This window comes from Macaca mulatta, chromosome 7 (genome assembly GCF_049350105.2).
Source record: "Macaca mulatta isolate MMU2019108-1 chromosome 7, T2T-MMU8v2.0, whole genome shotgun sequence".
In the NCBI taxonomy this organism is placed as follows: Eukaryota; Metazoa; Chordata; class Mammalia; order Primates; family Cercopithecidae; genus Macaca; species Macaca mulatta.
The window spans coordinates 166733108-166747012 of record NC_133412.1 but is presented as its reverse complement, the minus strand read 5'-3'; the positions used below and the strand labels follow the sequence as shown (position 1 = coordinate 166747012).

Genomic DNA, 13905 nt, shown 5'->3' with positions numbered 1-13905 from the left:
GGTGGTGGGAGGGGGAAGGGATAGCATTAGGAGATACACCTAATGTAAATGACGAGTTAATGGGACTCCAACATGGCAGCATACCAACATGGCACATGCATACATATGTAACAAACCTGCATGTTGTGCACATGTACCCTAGAACTTAAAGTAAAATAAAAAAAAAAAAAAAAAGAAAAAAAATACAGACAAGTCTTTGTCCTTATGGATCCTAGATGCTAGAGCTGTGTTACCCGATATGGTGACCACTAGTCACATGTGGCTATTTAAACTTAATTAAAATTAAATAATATTTAAAATTCCATTCCTCAGTCTCACTAGACACATTTTAAGAGCTTAGTAGCCACATGGGGCAGTGGCTACTCTACTGGGCAGCACAACATTTTTAGTGTTTTTATGGAACATTCCATCATTACAGGAAGTTCTGTAGACAGCGCTATTCTACAAGAAAGGGCAAACAGGTACTTGTGGCAAAATGGAAGCAGTGCAAGGGAATAAAGAGAAAGTGATGGAAGGTCCTGTTTCAGCCAGAGGGTAAGAAAGGGCATCTTGAAAGATGTACTTGAGCTTAAACCTAAAGAATGTAAGGAAGCAAATAATCATGAGACAATTTGGGAGAAGGACTTTGAAGACAGAATAAAGCATGGAGCAAAAGCAAAAGTGTGGTGCCTTTGGGAAACTGCAGAAAAGCCAAGCCTCCTGGAGCAGAGTGAAGACAAGGAGATGTAGTGATTGGAACAGGAAGGTAGGTAGGGATCAGGTCATAGAGGGCCTATGAGCCAAGGAAGGGCACTGAATTTGATTTGTAAGAGTGATGGGAAGCTAGGTGGTTTTGCTGAGGGAAGTGGCATGATCTGATTTACATGTCTGGAGGATAGCTCTGGCTTTTTGATGGAAAGCAGAAGGTAGGAGGGCTAAAAAGTAAGCAGGGAGACCAGTTCGGAAGCTACTGGACTGGCCCCAATGAGAGCTGGTGGTAAGAAGTGGCCTGAATGGGGATATACTGAAATGAATTCCACTGGCCTTACACTTATCTAAAGGGTGAAAGTAAAGGAGCCATCTGGAAGGAAGAAACACCCTATGGTGTAAGTTTTTCAATGTAACAGAACCATTTCCTGTATTCTGCCAGACTGCACTGCCTGGATTAAAAAGTGGTCTCACCTCTACGTGGGCCTCCTACTTGTGTGAGCGGAGGTAATTGTGTTCCATGAGATAGGGTTTAAGCAAAAGATGTCCATGCCTTCAGAAGGACACTATCAGTTAAACATAAAAGGAAGACCAAGACAATGTGACCCAGGAGCCTATGCAGCATTAAAATATTTGCAGAATTATAGATTAATGAAAAGTCAGGGACAGAATGCCCATCCATACTCTGGAAGTGTTCTGTCAGATTCTATGAGTCCAAAAACTGCTACAATGATTATTGTTATTATACAACACACTCTAGAAGAAAAAATGCCAAAGCCCCAGCAGATGGCCTCTTACCTTAAGCAATATTTAAGATGATGAAATTTCAGGACAACGTGTGAATTTTAACTAGGTATTGGAATGAGTTGCAATGGGATTTGATATGTCTGTGATTTGACTATGCATTTGGCCTGATATACACCTGCATAACATCACATGATATTTAAAGGCAATTCTCATACATTATTGCACGGTCTTCACAACAGACATGGGATGTGGACAAAGGAAGTTATCCTTATCACCATTTTACAGCTAAGGAAACCAAAGTTCCATGAGGTTAGGAGATTTGCCAGTAGTTGAAGGATTATAACTCAGCTCTTCTGGATTTCTATGTCAAAACCTTTCCCATGACTCAGCAATAAAACTCTCAAAGTATATAGGGAAACCTACCTTAGAAAAACAACCATTAGCTAATAAAACAGACTGCATATATTAAAGATTATTTAAATATCATCAATATTTTGCATTTTTACTATTTTTTCTATTAGTCTTTGGAAGGTTATAGAAACATAACATGCACCCTCTGTAGTAGTAGGAATAGAACAAAAAATGGTAAGTCACACAATTGCCTTTAAGATAATGGCCTTCAAGATTTAAATGAACCTTTATTTTCCCTGAAGGTAAGTGACTTTTTGAGAAAATTTAGGGTGGAAAGGGAACTAGATGAGACTGCATAGTCTGGGATACTAGGATACGTTAGAATAATCTTAAACGATTATATCTTAAGCTGATATAATTGTTCAGCTTTATTATCATCTTTACAATAACATAGCCTGCATCAATCAATGTTCACTTGGAATCAGCTCTTTCTCTTCTCTGCCAAAGCATCATCTCCCAAATCTCCATATTTCAATTCAGTCCACAAATCACAGATTCTTTATTGGAAAAAGAGAGGTTTCCATGGTGACATGCAAATGGCCTTCTCAATTCTTAGTAACTCTTTTAATATTTTTTTATAAACAAAGCATATTGAGCACATTTGGAATAAAGAGAAATATATTTTATTTATGGAAGGAGTTAAAAAGAAAAGCCATGTCAAAGGAAATTTTCATAATAAATAAGTTGATGTTTGCTCTGCAGAACCTTAAAAGGACTCATTCTAAAATAAAAGTCCAGCATTTGGTTTATTGACAAGGATGGTAAGGAGGAAATCTCTGATATACATGCTGGCCTCTTAATCTGAAGAGCTGCAATACCTCATTAAGTCCACTTCAAAGATCAGAACTTCATCTTCTAGGTCCTTAATGATAGAATCATTTTACACCTGAAAAGCAGTTCATGTTTTCCATCCGACATTAGGAACACCACACCAAAGAGATAAAAAGCCTTTTTGTCTTAAAGACTTTATCAAGTACTCAGGAAATACAACATCCTTCATCCTAGCATCTCAGTCCTGAAATAAAAATTTTCTGCAAGAAGTTACATGCCCTTGACTTGTTTTGGTCACAATTTCTAGACACCGAAACAACTACAAAAAATAGAAAAACCACGGATATGACCCACAGACACACATTCTCACATCAGCCCATTTTAACATGATTAATCTGAAACTATATCCTTCTAGCTTTGGATCTGTGTCTTTGTATACTCATGAAATCACAAGTACAAAGGAAACATCAGAATGGTGTAATCGAATTTGACTGTAAAGGTTGGTATACAATTTATTTTCAAAGACTTAAAGATGACAAATATTGGCTATTATGGAACCACAGGAATGATTATGAGAAAGGAAAGTCAAAGCTAAGAGAGTAAAACCAGAGCAACAAAATAAACACATGAAACAGATCAACAATTGGGTTACAGGACAATATATGCCTCTTACACAAAATCATATTGACGTTACTTAAACTAGAATTAGTATGCCAGAAATAATCTTTGAGATTGAACACTTTTTTTCAAACTATTTCTTTATAGGTGAAAAAAATGGGACCTTGGGAACATGAAGTGACTTGTTTACCCCTTCAAATAAATGTCAAGATACTCCTCTAATAAACACTAAAATATACACAAATTCTGTAAACTCAACTTACTATTTTATTCTCCTCAATTGCCGAGGTTTGTACATTTATGTAGGTAAGAATTCTAACATGACTACATGACATGTTTTGCGATCCATGTTTCTAATTAAGTAGAAATTAATAATCAAGTGTAAAGAAATAAATTGCCAGCTATCACAGTATTTGATCAATCTTAAATGTAACTTCAGAGGCCCGATATTTTCAACACCTCTCCCACAATTATTAACTTATTCCTAAGAAGGAGGGATTTAGTGAATTAGATTAATTATTAGAAAGCTACAGCCTCCTCATTAATCCCACCATCGTCTCCCAGCACTTTGGGAGGCTGAGGCTAGAGGATCATTTGAGGCCAGGAACTCAAGATCAGCCTGGGAAACATAGCGAAACCCCGTCTCTACAAAAAAATTGTTTTAATTAGCCAGGCATGGTGGTAGAGGCCTTCACACCGTACTTGGGAGCCTAAGGCAAAAGGATCACTTAAGACAAGGAGTTTGAGGCTGCAGTGAGCTATGACTGTGCCACTGCACTCCAGCCAAGACAACAGAATAAGACCCTATATCAAAAAAGAGAGAGAGAGAGAGAGAGAGAGAGGGAGCGGAAGGGAAGAAGGGAAGGAGGAAGCCAGATGCGATGGCTCACGCCTGTAATCCCAGCACTCTGGGAAGCAGAGGCAGGTGGATCACCAGAGGTCAGGAGTTCGAGACCAGCCTGGCCAACATGGCAAAACCCTGTCTCTACTAAAAATAGAAAACTTAGCCGGGCATGGTGGCTTGTGTCTGTAGTCCCAGCTATTCAGGAGGCTGAGGCAGAAGAATCACTTGAACTCGGGAGGCAGAGGTTATAGTGAGCCGAAACTGCACCACTGCACTTCTACCGTGACAGAGTGTTACGCCATCTCAAAAAACTAAATAAAGAAAGAAGGGATGAAAGGAGGAAGGGAAGAACGGAGGGAAGGAGAAAGGGAGGGAAGGAGGAAGGAAAGGAAGGAAGGAAAGAAGGAAGGAAGGAAGGAAGGAAGGAAGGAAGGAAGGAAGGAAGGAAGGAAGGAAGGAAGGAAGGAAGGAAGGAGGGAAGGAAACAGCCTCATCTGTTATGTTTCAAAAAACCAAAAATTCTTATGCCTAAATTTAACAGTTAACATTATTTATTTTAAAGGTACGACTATGCAATTCTAAGACTATATCAATAAATGAGTACTTGTCAGTAAGGTTACACAGAACAAAAGAAGAAAATGATCAAATATTCTATTACTTGAATGGTATGATCAGTCTGCTAATTTTTTTGAATTGCTGTATAATTTAGGCAGAAGTCAAACTCTTTGCTGAAAGACATGAAAAGTACAATTCCATAGCTAACATTAAACTTGATTGTAAAAATAAGCAAATGTAGCTCAAAAGATATATATGGTTACCAATTGTTATTACAGAGCAACAACTTTAATAAGATCATAAGTACATAAAATTAAAATGTGAATAATGATCACGAGGAGTTGAATGTAACCAACGAAAGTATTTTTCTAAAACAAGAGTTGAGAGAAGGTGAGAAGCAAGCTGACACTTATTGCATACCAGGCATTGTGGTAGCATTTTACCAACGTTCCAAGTTAAGCATCTTAATTATCCCGCAACTTCATGAGGCAGCTATTACTATTATTATTATTATTTTATAGGAAAGAAACAAAAAGTTAGGTAATTTGCCTAAGGTCATATAGCTAGTAGGTGGAAGAGCTATGATTTGGATCCAGATGTTTGACTCCTAAACCCACAATCTTTTCAGATTTCCCACTGAAGAATAGATAAATCCATAATCCATTTATTTAAAAAATACTTGAAAATGATTTTGATCATAAAAACCACAATGCAACATTTTTTTATCTTTGTGCACATGTCTGGAAAGCCTGCAAGATTAAGTCTACAGAAGTGAAACAGGATTCAAATCAGTTTTATGTTTATAATCATACATTACACGTGACTTGCAGGCTTCAGGTTTTTTCAGTGTTTTCATAAATTTCGAGTCACTTTATCGTCACGATACCTCTATAATGGAAAGCTGATGGGTTCGTCATTCTGTAGATGAGGTTTCAACTATGTGAGCTGCCCAGATTAGAGGCAGAGCTGGGACCAGAATTTACACATCCTGACTATCTAATGCTCTTTCTATCAGATCCTTCTGCCTTCAAAACCAAAAGATAGGAATTTCTGGATCTGAGACAATACTTTCCCCATCTTTTTTCTAAAGTGGAAAAAGATACTGTAATTTATACACAGGAAACCTAGACTGCCTTGACATGTTCTTTTTTTCTATTCTATAAGATCAAACTGTCTGAATAAAACAATTCTAAACCCTAACACCTTTTATTTCTTTGACTTTTACCATAATATCCATGCTAAAGTGACTGAATTTAAATCATAGCTCATGTATATATCAAGTGATTCCATTATAATCTTGAAAACCTAGAGCCTATAACAGCAAAAGCAATTTCCATTCATATCATACATAAAAATAATCTAGTATTAGGTAAGACTGGACTTACATATAGCCATTGGTAGAAAAGATGTGCTAAGATATTCAATGATATCCTTGTGCAGAAATGGAGGAAAGGTAGCTAACGTTGATATCATCGTATAGGGCAAAGTACTCAGAATATCATCATTGAGAAAAGGTAGCAAACATGTAGTTGTATAAAATATCGACTGTCCAAGATCTACAAAACAAAATTGAGTAATCAGTCACTGAATATTTTGCAATTAACAAAATATGCTAACTTTACATTTTAAGCTTTAATGAAGTGGTTTAAATTATAAGCAACTAGTGCTCCCTCCCTATTAAGTGTTATGAAACATAATATTTGACAGGGTACTATGTATACAGTAATTGGTCAATAAATGACTGATGAATGAATAAGTTAAGAAATAGAAATATCCATTACATGCATTTTTCCTCCACATTTTCTTAATCTTCAGTAATACTTGGTATTCGTATTACTACATTCTACACAAGATAACTGAGGCACAAGCAGTTAGATGATTTGCCCAATGGAAGTTTTAGAAAATTCAAGGGCAGGATCAGAAATAAAACCGGACTATTTCTGCTCCATCAATCAAACCATCTGGAGTATCAGGCAATGAAGTAATTTGCAACCTTCAGCAGAGCAGCAATTTCAGAAAGCACCAAACAAGGGAAACCATAAGCTGGTGCTACATGACCCTGTGCATTGAGTCATCAATGATCATGGGAGGAAGTGCCACCTAATAATAATGTTTCTAACAACATCTTAAAACAGGGATAGTAACAATACCTACCTCACTTCATTAGAAGGATTGTTAGAAGGTTTTAATGGGATAAATGTAAAGTCCTTAGCATAGCACATACTGTGTGCTACACAAATATTAGCTGTTATTATTAATATTAACAGTTACTATTATTATTACCTGCACAAGAATAAAAATAAAGGAGATGCAACAAAACCATAACTATTTAGTTTTAGAATCCATGTAGGCCAAATCCCATTACACTAAATGTAATTTGTATATTTGTATATTTCTGGGCTTCCCAAAATATAGGCCATCAGTCCAGGATTGATGATGAAGACTTTGATCACTTTTGTATTCATTAGAACAGAAAAGTACTAGACTCTTCTTTGTTTTGCACCAGATGTACCTTCTTAGTGTTATTTGGATTCCTAATGTTATTTCTGGTTGTCATTAGAATTAATATGCCATCTCAACAGGCACATCAGGCAGCAACAGACAGGATGTGGCCACAGTGCACACTAGAGGGCCAGGGTCAGTCAACCTTGAGCTCAAATGAATGAAATGGAAAATCCACAGGTGTTTTACTAAGAATTAACCAAGGCTATGCATACAAGACACCTCAGCTGCTTTTGCTGAGCCATTTAGCCTAATTACATAACATTAGTACTGAAAGGAGCCCAGCTGGAGTATTTTTCACATAAAGAAACTGAGGTCCGGAGAGAGGTGATTGCTCAGGATCACCTGAGAGCAGCTGAACTGCGACAGAACCGTTGCCTAGTGCTCTTCCTGTACTCCACCTGGACCCAGCAGGAGGACACAGCCTCCGGTCTGAGCGTAGCAGCTCTCAAAATCTGTGCAAAAGAAGCATCCACAAGGATCTTGCTAAAAATTCAGATCCTCAGACCCCACCCCTCAGTGATTCTTAGTGACAAGTACCTGGGTGGGACCAGAATTCCATGTTACAAACCCCCTCGGTGATTCCGATGTTTTTCAGACCATCCTTCAAGAAACAATGCTGTATTGTTTCTCTGAACCATTCATTAGATTGATCTACTGAGTTTTTCCCTACCTTCTAAGCTCTATCATGCAGAACAAGAACACAATAGCTAAATAACAATGTCACAAAGTCACAAAACAGACGCAGGTATGAGAGCAAAAATACAAATTATCTCCCCTGAAATCGTCACAATTTACACATTAATTGCAATTATACATATTGCAATTTACCAAATTTAATGTCTTTATCTTAATCATGGGGCTTTGAAGATAATGGGCAGCTCCCCTAACACAGTGGACCAACCCAGGCCCAGGCAGGTCCCAGGTGAGTTCAGGACCAGTAGTCACGAAGGAAACTCACTGACAAGCTCATCAGCATAGTAAACTCTGGCAGTCTTATGTTCAGAATCCTCTCATTTAAGTTCAGAGCTGGCAGAGGATCACAGCAGAAGTGGCCAGGCTTAAGATGGCTACAGAATTATACAATAAGCAACTTTACGAAGTTCTATACCTTTTATATTCATCATAACACAGAATTGTAAATATAAGAAAAAACAAATTCAATAGTTATTATTTCATCATTTTTATCTCAGTAGATTTTTAAACTTTTAAAATTAGGAACACGTTGTACTAAATAAACCATCAAGAATTCTCTTAGGGGAGTTAGCCATAACCAAAAGACAAAATAACCCCCACTACCCACTTATTTTCCAAAATTCAAATTTTTCTGTACAGCGAAACCTTGGTTGTCACACTTCCAGGGACCAAATTATCAGAGTTCTGAAGTTAAGACAACTAATGTTTTAAAGTGCGTTATCTGCAGAAATCCCTTTTCTTATTGCATTGCTTTTCATTTGATGCTCCCATTTTTACAGGTTAGGAGAATTTGGTAAGCAAGCAAGATAATGAAACTGCCTAAGGACACAGAGTAGAAAGGGAGAAGAGTGAAGAAAAGAAGCAGGCTCTTAGGCTTCTATTCTAAGCACCACTAATATCATATATCGTACACATACTGCAGATAAGCACATAGCACCACTAATACCATATGCTGAATACAGCGTACAGCACCACTATATACTATATCTACATTTTGATACAACATTTTGTAATAACTATTGATTGTTGTTTACATTTGGAAGAGTTCTTAGAGATCACTTCTCATCTAACCTCCTGACTTTATTAAAGAGACAGGAAAAAATGGGTCCTAGAGAATTTGCTCCCTCAAAAATCACAGAATCACTCAGTGGATTATAGCCTGCTCTTCATGCTCTACTTCTTAATTTTCTGGGCGTCAGTTTTAAAGTCTTATCTCCCCACTCATAATTTCAACAAGAGTCCCCATGATAACTCATCAGGAAAGAAGAGAAAATTTCTTGTTATATGTCTTCCTCCTTTCTCTAGCCCCATTCTCCCCCAATACTCCACTTGGATAACATCCGTCTGGCAATAAAGCAGTGTAAAATGATACTATGGGAAGCACCATAATGAAGTTTCAGTGTAGTGTTTCTAGCCACACAAAGCCCTTCCAGGTGACTGATTACAACAGTGACCATCTCCGAGCCCCTTGCTCGGCATCATATACATTCATAAGTATCCATGTACATTGACAAAGGTTTCAGCTAAGTGCTCACCGTGTTGGCCGTGCTGTAGTAAAGGAACTAGATCCAGGAGAGTCACCAAAGTCACGTAGAGGCCTTGGTAGTCCAAAGAAGGGTAGTCTGACAACTGAGCATCACGACTTTGCGGGCCGCGTTCTGAGGGAGCATCTCGCAGGACGCTGTAAAGGAGGGAGCGAGTAACAGTAGGGTTGATGGAACTGACCTGCGGTCTTAGAGATGGGGTGAGTGGGAATGGCACAGGAAAAAGACACATGGTCATGGGCACTGTCAAATTGGAGGCATCTTGGTTTTCCTTCTTCCCTGTGCGGGACAAAATGCTGTTGGGGGGACAAAGAAAAAAAAGAGACAACAAAGACACAAAGAACAGCACATTACATTGAAATGACACTCTAAAACAAATAATAAAACACCAGATACATTCCACATAAGATGCAATTGCCACGCCAGCAGGGTCTACCAATCTAGTACTGGTCACATAGCTTCATGCTCAGAGGTACCAATAATACAAGGTTTACTTTGTGGAAGTTTCATTGCATCTCATGTGTTATCTGGTTAGTAAGGAGCAAAAATATAAAAATGCATGTTTCAGTGCCAAACCCATGTTTTACAGTTTAGCAGTTTGGTGAAGGAGAGGCTTCCTGGAAGAAAAACAACGGCTTTGTCTAATGAGTAAGGGCTCTTATTCCTAATTACGAGGAGCTTTCAAGGGAAAAGATGTTTTCAGCAGGACTTGTCTTCATCAGGTAAATAGGAACTTGCAAAATATAGGTATGGCACTTGCAGAAACATGTTTCAGCAAAGAATAAACATGTGTGTTTATTAAGAAAGTCTTAAAAATCACATGTTTATTGCATCAAAATAATGTCTATATGTATATTATGATACTGTTTCATGACATTCTGTCAGTATCATTTGAGATAATGAAGTTTAAACAGGCATATGAATTTAGAAATAATACATATTTCTAAAATGTTAGCTAAACTACATTGGAAAAGCTATAAAATAATATATAGTTGATGGTCCATAGCATATGTTTGTGAACTAATGATAATGGTTATTTATGTGTGTTTTTTTAAATTTTGCATGTTGGGGAGGAAACATTTTATTTTATGAATACAAACAGTGGTTTATTAAATAATTACCTTCAAAATTCTAACGACTAAGCAAGCAGTATCTGTCATATAGCTGCACATCATACAGTAAGATTTCATATATTACTGCTGCTACTTACGTTATTATTCAACAAAACTCACTAAAGACTAAAGGAAAGATAATTTAGAAAGTTAAAAAAAATTAATGGGAATAAAAATAAATTCTAAAAATAAATTGGTTTTCTTTTAGCCTTAATTTTAAAATAAAAACCTTTTTGGTAAAAGCAATAAAGCAGAAAAGTTGTGAATTTAAAAATAGAAGAAGTTACTGCTTAGCAAAATGTTTAGGTTTTGTAAAATTAGGTTATACTATTTAGCATTAAAGACAATAGCTATACATTAGAATGATAATATCTGTGCACTTGCAAAGTGCTTTTATATAGTACACTTATGTTAGTCCAAGCAGATAACAGTTTATGAGTGGTTCATTACATAAAAATAACCTTGTTTTACAGTTGCTCTATGTGCATCAAACATTGCTAAGTTCTTAGTTAATGATACTACATTTACAATTTTACAGTGATGTGAAGAATTGGTTAGTGTCAAGCATGCTTGCTATATCAAGTTTGCATTTATTTTTATTTACTCTTAGTGCAAAATATGTTACAAAGTAAGAAAAATGACTACATGCTTTGTATTTTCCATGTGCCTAATTTACCTCGATTTCCTTTGTCTTCTGTTACCCAATGTCCGGGGGAAACAATTGATAATAATAAAAATAATTTCAGAATACTTATGTAATACTTCTTATCAATAAATAACTTAAGATTTGGTGGGTTTTTGTAATTTAAAGGAATTTAATTTACCTTTTTGTGTGTGATGTATTTGACTTTGTAAGCTTATACTTTACAACGGGATAATATCAACATTCCAGTTACCACCTGACTGTATCTATTATAAATGCCATCAGATTTTTCATCAGACTTTACACTTTTCTCACATGACTCAATTATTCCTAAGAATACCACCTTTACTAATGTTATATTCTTGATAAACCCAGTCACCAAAAATCTGTTTTAATCCTGTAGGATTCTAATCCCACTGAAAGTTCCTCTAGAATCACAATGGCTATAAGTCAAATATATTATTTCCCAAACTTCAGCCCTAAATTAACCTACTATTGGCATCTTTTCAAAATTACAAAATGTGGATCTTATAGAAGTGGTATAAGGAGAACAACATTTTGCCTTAGAAAATAAAAATAGCTGAATACCATAAATTAATGCTATCCTTTAAATTAAGTGCAATGCTCTGATCAAACTTCTTGGTGGGGGAAATAAACACATAATTTTTTCAAATACACCTTAGTGTTTCTCCAAAGTATGATGTAAGTTAACAAATACTTTGGAGGCTCTACTTTGATATTTTTCCCTTCCTGTATATGTGGGGTTCCCAAATGATAGCAACAACAGCTTCATACATGCAGGGAGGGAAGAATGTCAGCATGAAAACAGTAAAACTTCTCTCTCACTGCCTTTAGATTTGAGAATTCGGTGAGGTTGAGAAAAAAAATGGCTGAAAATGAGTCATCAATGAAACCAGTTTTAAATTACCATTCATGTCTCAATGTAAGGAAATGTTTTCATTTGTGGAAAAACTCAAGAAGGGCTCATGAATAAATGTACAATGCATTGTGATTTTATGACGTTTTGTGAAGTTTATTCAGAAAAAAAAAAAAAAAAAGTATTTCCCCAACCAAACTGCCTAACTTGGGAGTTGATACAACCATTTTCCCCACCTGAAATTCTTTCCCAGAATTCTGCAAACCCAACCAAAATGAATATTAAGAATGCCCTGCTCAGAAGAGTTTGACCCAGCAGCCAGCTTTTCACCTTTCCCTTTTCCTCCTGAGATTCTCTTTATCAACCATTGACTTTCAGCATCAAGAGAGGAAGACCTCTGCTGGTGTGAGGAAAGATGAGAAGTTGCCCTGAGGTATGTGTAGCACAGAAAATTAATATGTCAAACAAACTCCCTTTAAGATTAGGAATGTTGACATTTGAGTTGAATCCACGTACTAAACAAAATTTACTTCATTATGCTAGGCTCTAAAGTTACTCTATGACTTAACCAATAAAATGGTGGATATATCTATATATACATATATTCTTCCTAAGCAATTGGAAATTACGGTTCAATTAAGATTATTATGCTGAGTCTACAATCCATTTTTAAAACATATTAGGCATTTTCTGAATAGTTAGCAGCAAGCAGCTTTCCCCAAATGTAATGATTTTGTTAAAAGATTTTACGTGCTAGCAGCCTAAACAGCACCAGAAGAGAGATCTGGGGGTAGAAATTCCAAAAGAATGTTTGACATAGGAAGAAGACTAGGATCCTTTAAGTGTCCTGCCAGGTAAAAGGCAAGATTCTTAAAGACCTTCGCTGTTGACAACATGGCCACAGGATGCTTCCACTATAAAAAGAACAGACTCCCTCCCATGTAGCAGTGAGGGGAGGTTAAACTGGATGGTCTTTGTAGTTGCTTCTAATGCTAAAAGCAAACAAAAAACTAAACTCTGAAGTTGTGTGTTGCTCACTGCCGAACTCAGGTATCTGCTAAATTAAAATGAGTACAACTTGGCACTCAGATATAACTTTACCAGACCCCAGGTCACTACTAGATTAAGTAAATGCTCTAGAAGGATTCCAGCACTGGATGAGATCTGGACTAAAGTCAACTCAATTCAACGAACATTTACTGATCCCCTTCTCTGGGTCAAACACCGCTCCAGACACACGGGCTAGCAAGCTGAATAACACACAGGACTCACCTTCCACTACTAGAGTTTAAGGAACGCCCAGGAACACAAATTTGAGTCTAACTATGAGCTAAGTGGACATATGTGGACTCTTCAACTGATTTTGCAGTCAACTATGGTAACATACAGTTTCTTCCCTCCTACGAATTAAATAAATTGAAGTTAAATGTCTAAGCTAATTTCTGCCTTTCGAAATAGGTACAAAACTCTACTGAAAACAGTGAGAGTTGTATGCATGCACAAATACCAGCGAACTATTGCTCCAAAAATGCAACCCTGACTCAGACGAAGCTGCTGAAATTTCAAGTTGCATATTTTAACCAAAAAAATAATCATTTTAACTTCATCGAGAATATCCAAATGAAAGACAAATAGTTATTTTGTGAGAATCATCTCTAATTCTTTCTTCTTGTTATTTTTCCCCAAGAACCTGAGTTCTGAAAGCAAGAAGTGCTTCTGAATGTAAAGATCATATTAAATGATTTAATACTATTAAATGCTTTAATAATATTAAACAATATATAATAATTTTGCAGCAGAAAATCTTCTTTGTTGTAGAAAATCTTACTGTTGATAATCTTGGACACCAAATACTTAGACAATCTTATTTGTCTTGGAATTTATTTATTTATTTATCT

At 36.5% G+C, this 13905-nt stretch overlaps 1 protein-coding gene across 4 annotated transcripts in view; it reads right to left on the bottom strand.

Annotated features, from left to right (window-relative positions):
- UNC79 (unc-79 homolog, NALCN channel complex subunit) overlaps positions 1 to 13905 on the bottom strand; it is a 365110-nt gene that overhangs the window by 222225 nt on the left and 128980 nt on the right. For 2 of the 4 annotated variants that reach the window (NM_001194012.2, XM_077937833.1), the window contains 2 exon segments: positions 6019 to 6189; positions 9367 to 9512. In NM_001194012.2, the coding sequence (NP_001180941.1) occupies positions 6019 to 6106 (88 nt within the window). In that variant the 5' untranslated portion in view covers positions 6107 to 6189; positions 9367 to 9512. 4 annotated transcript variants of the gene reach the window in all.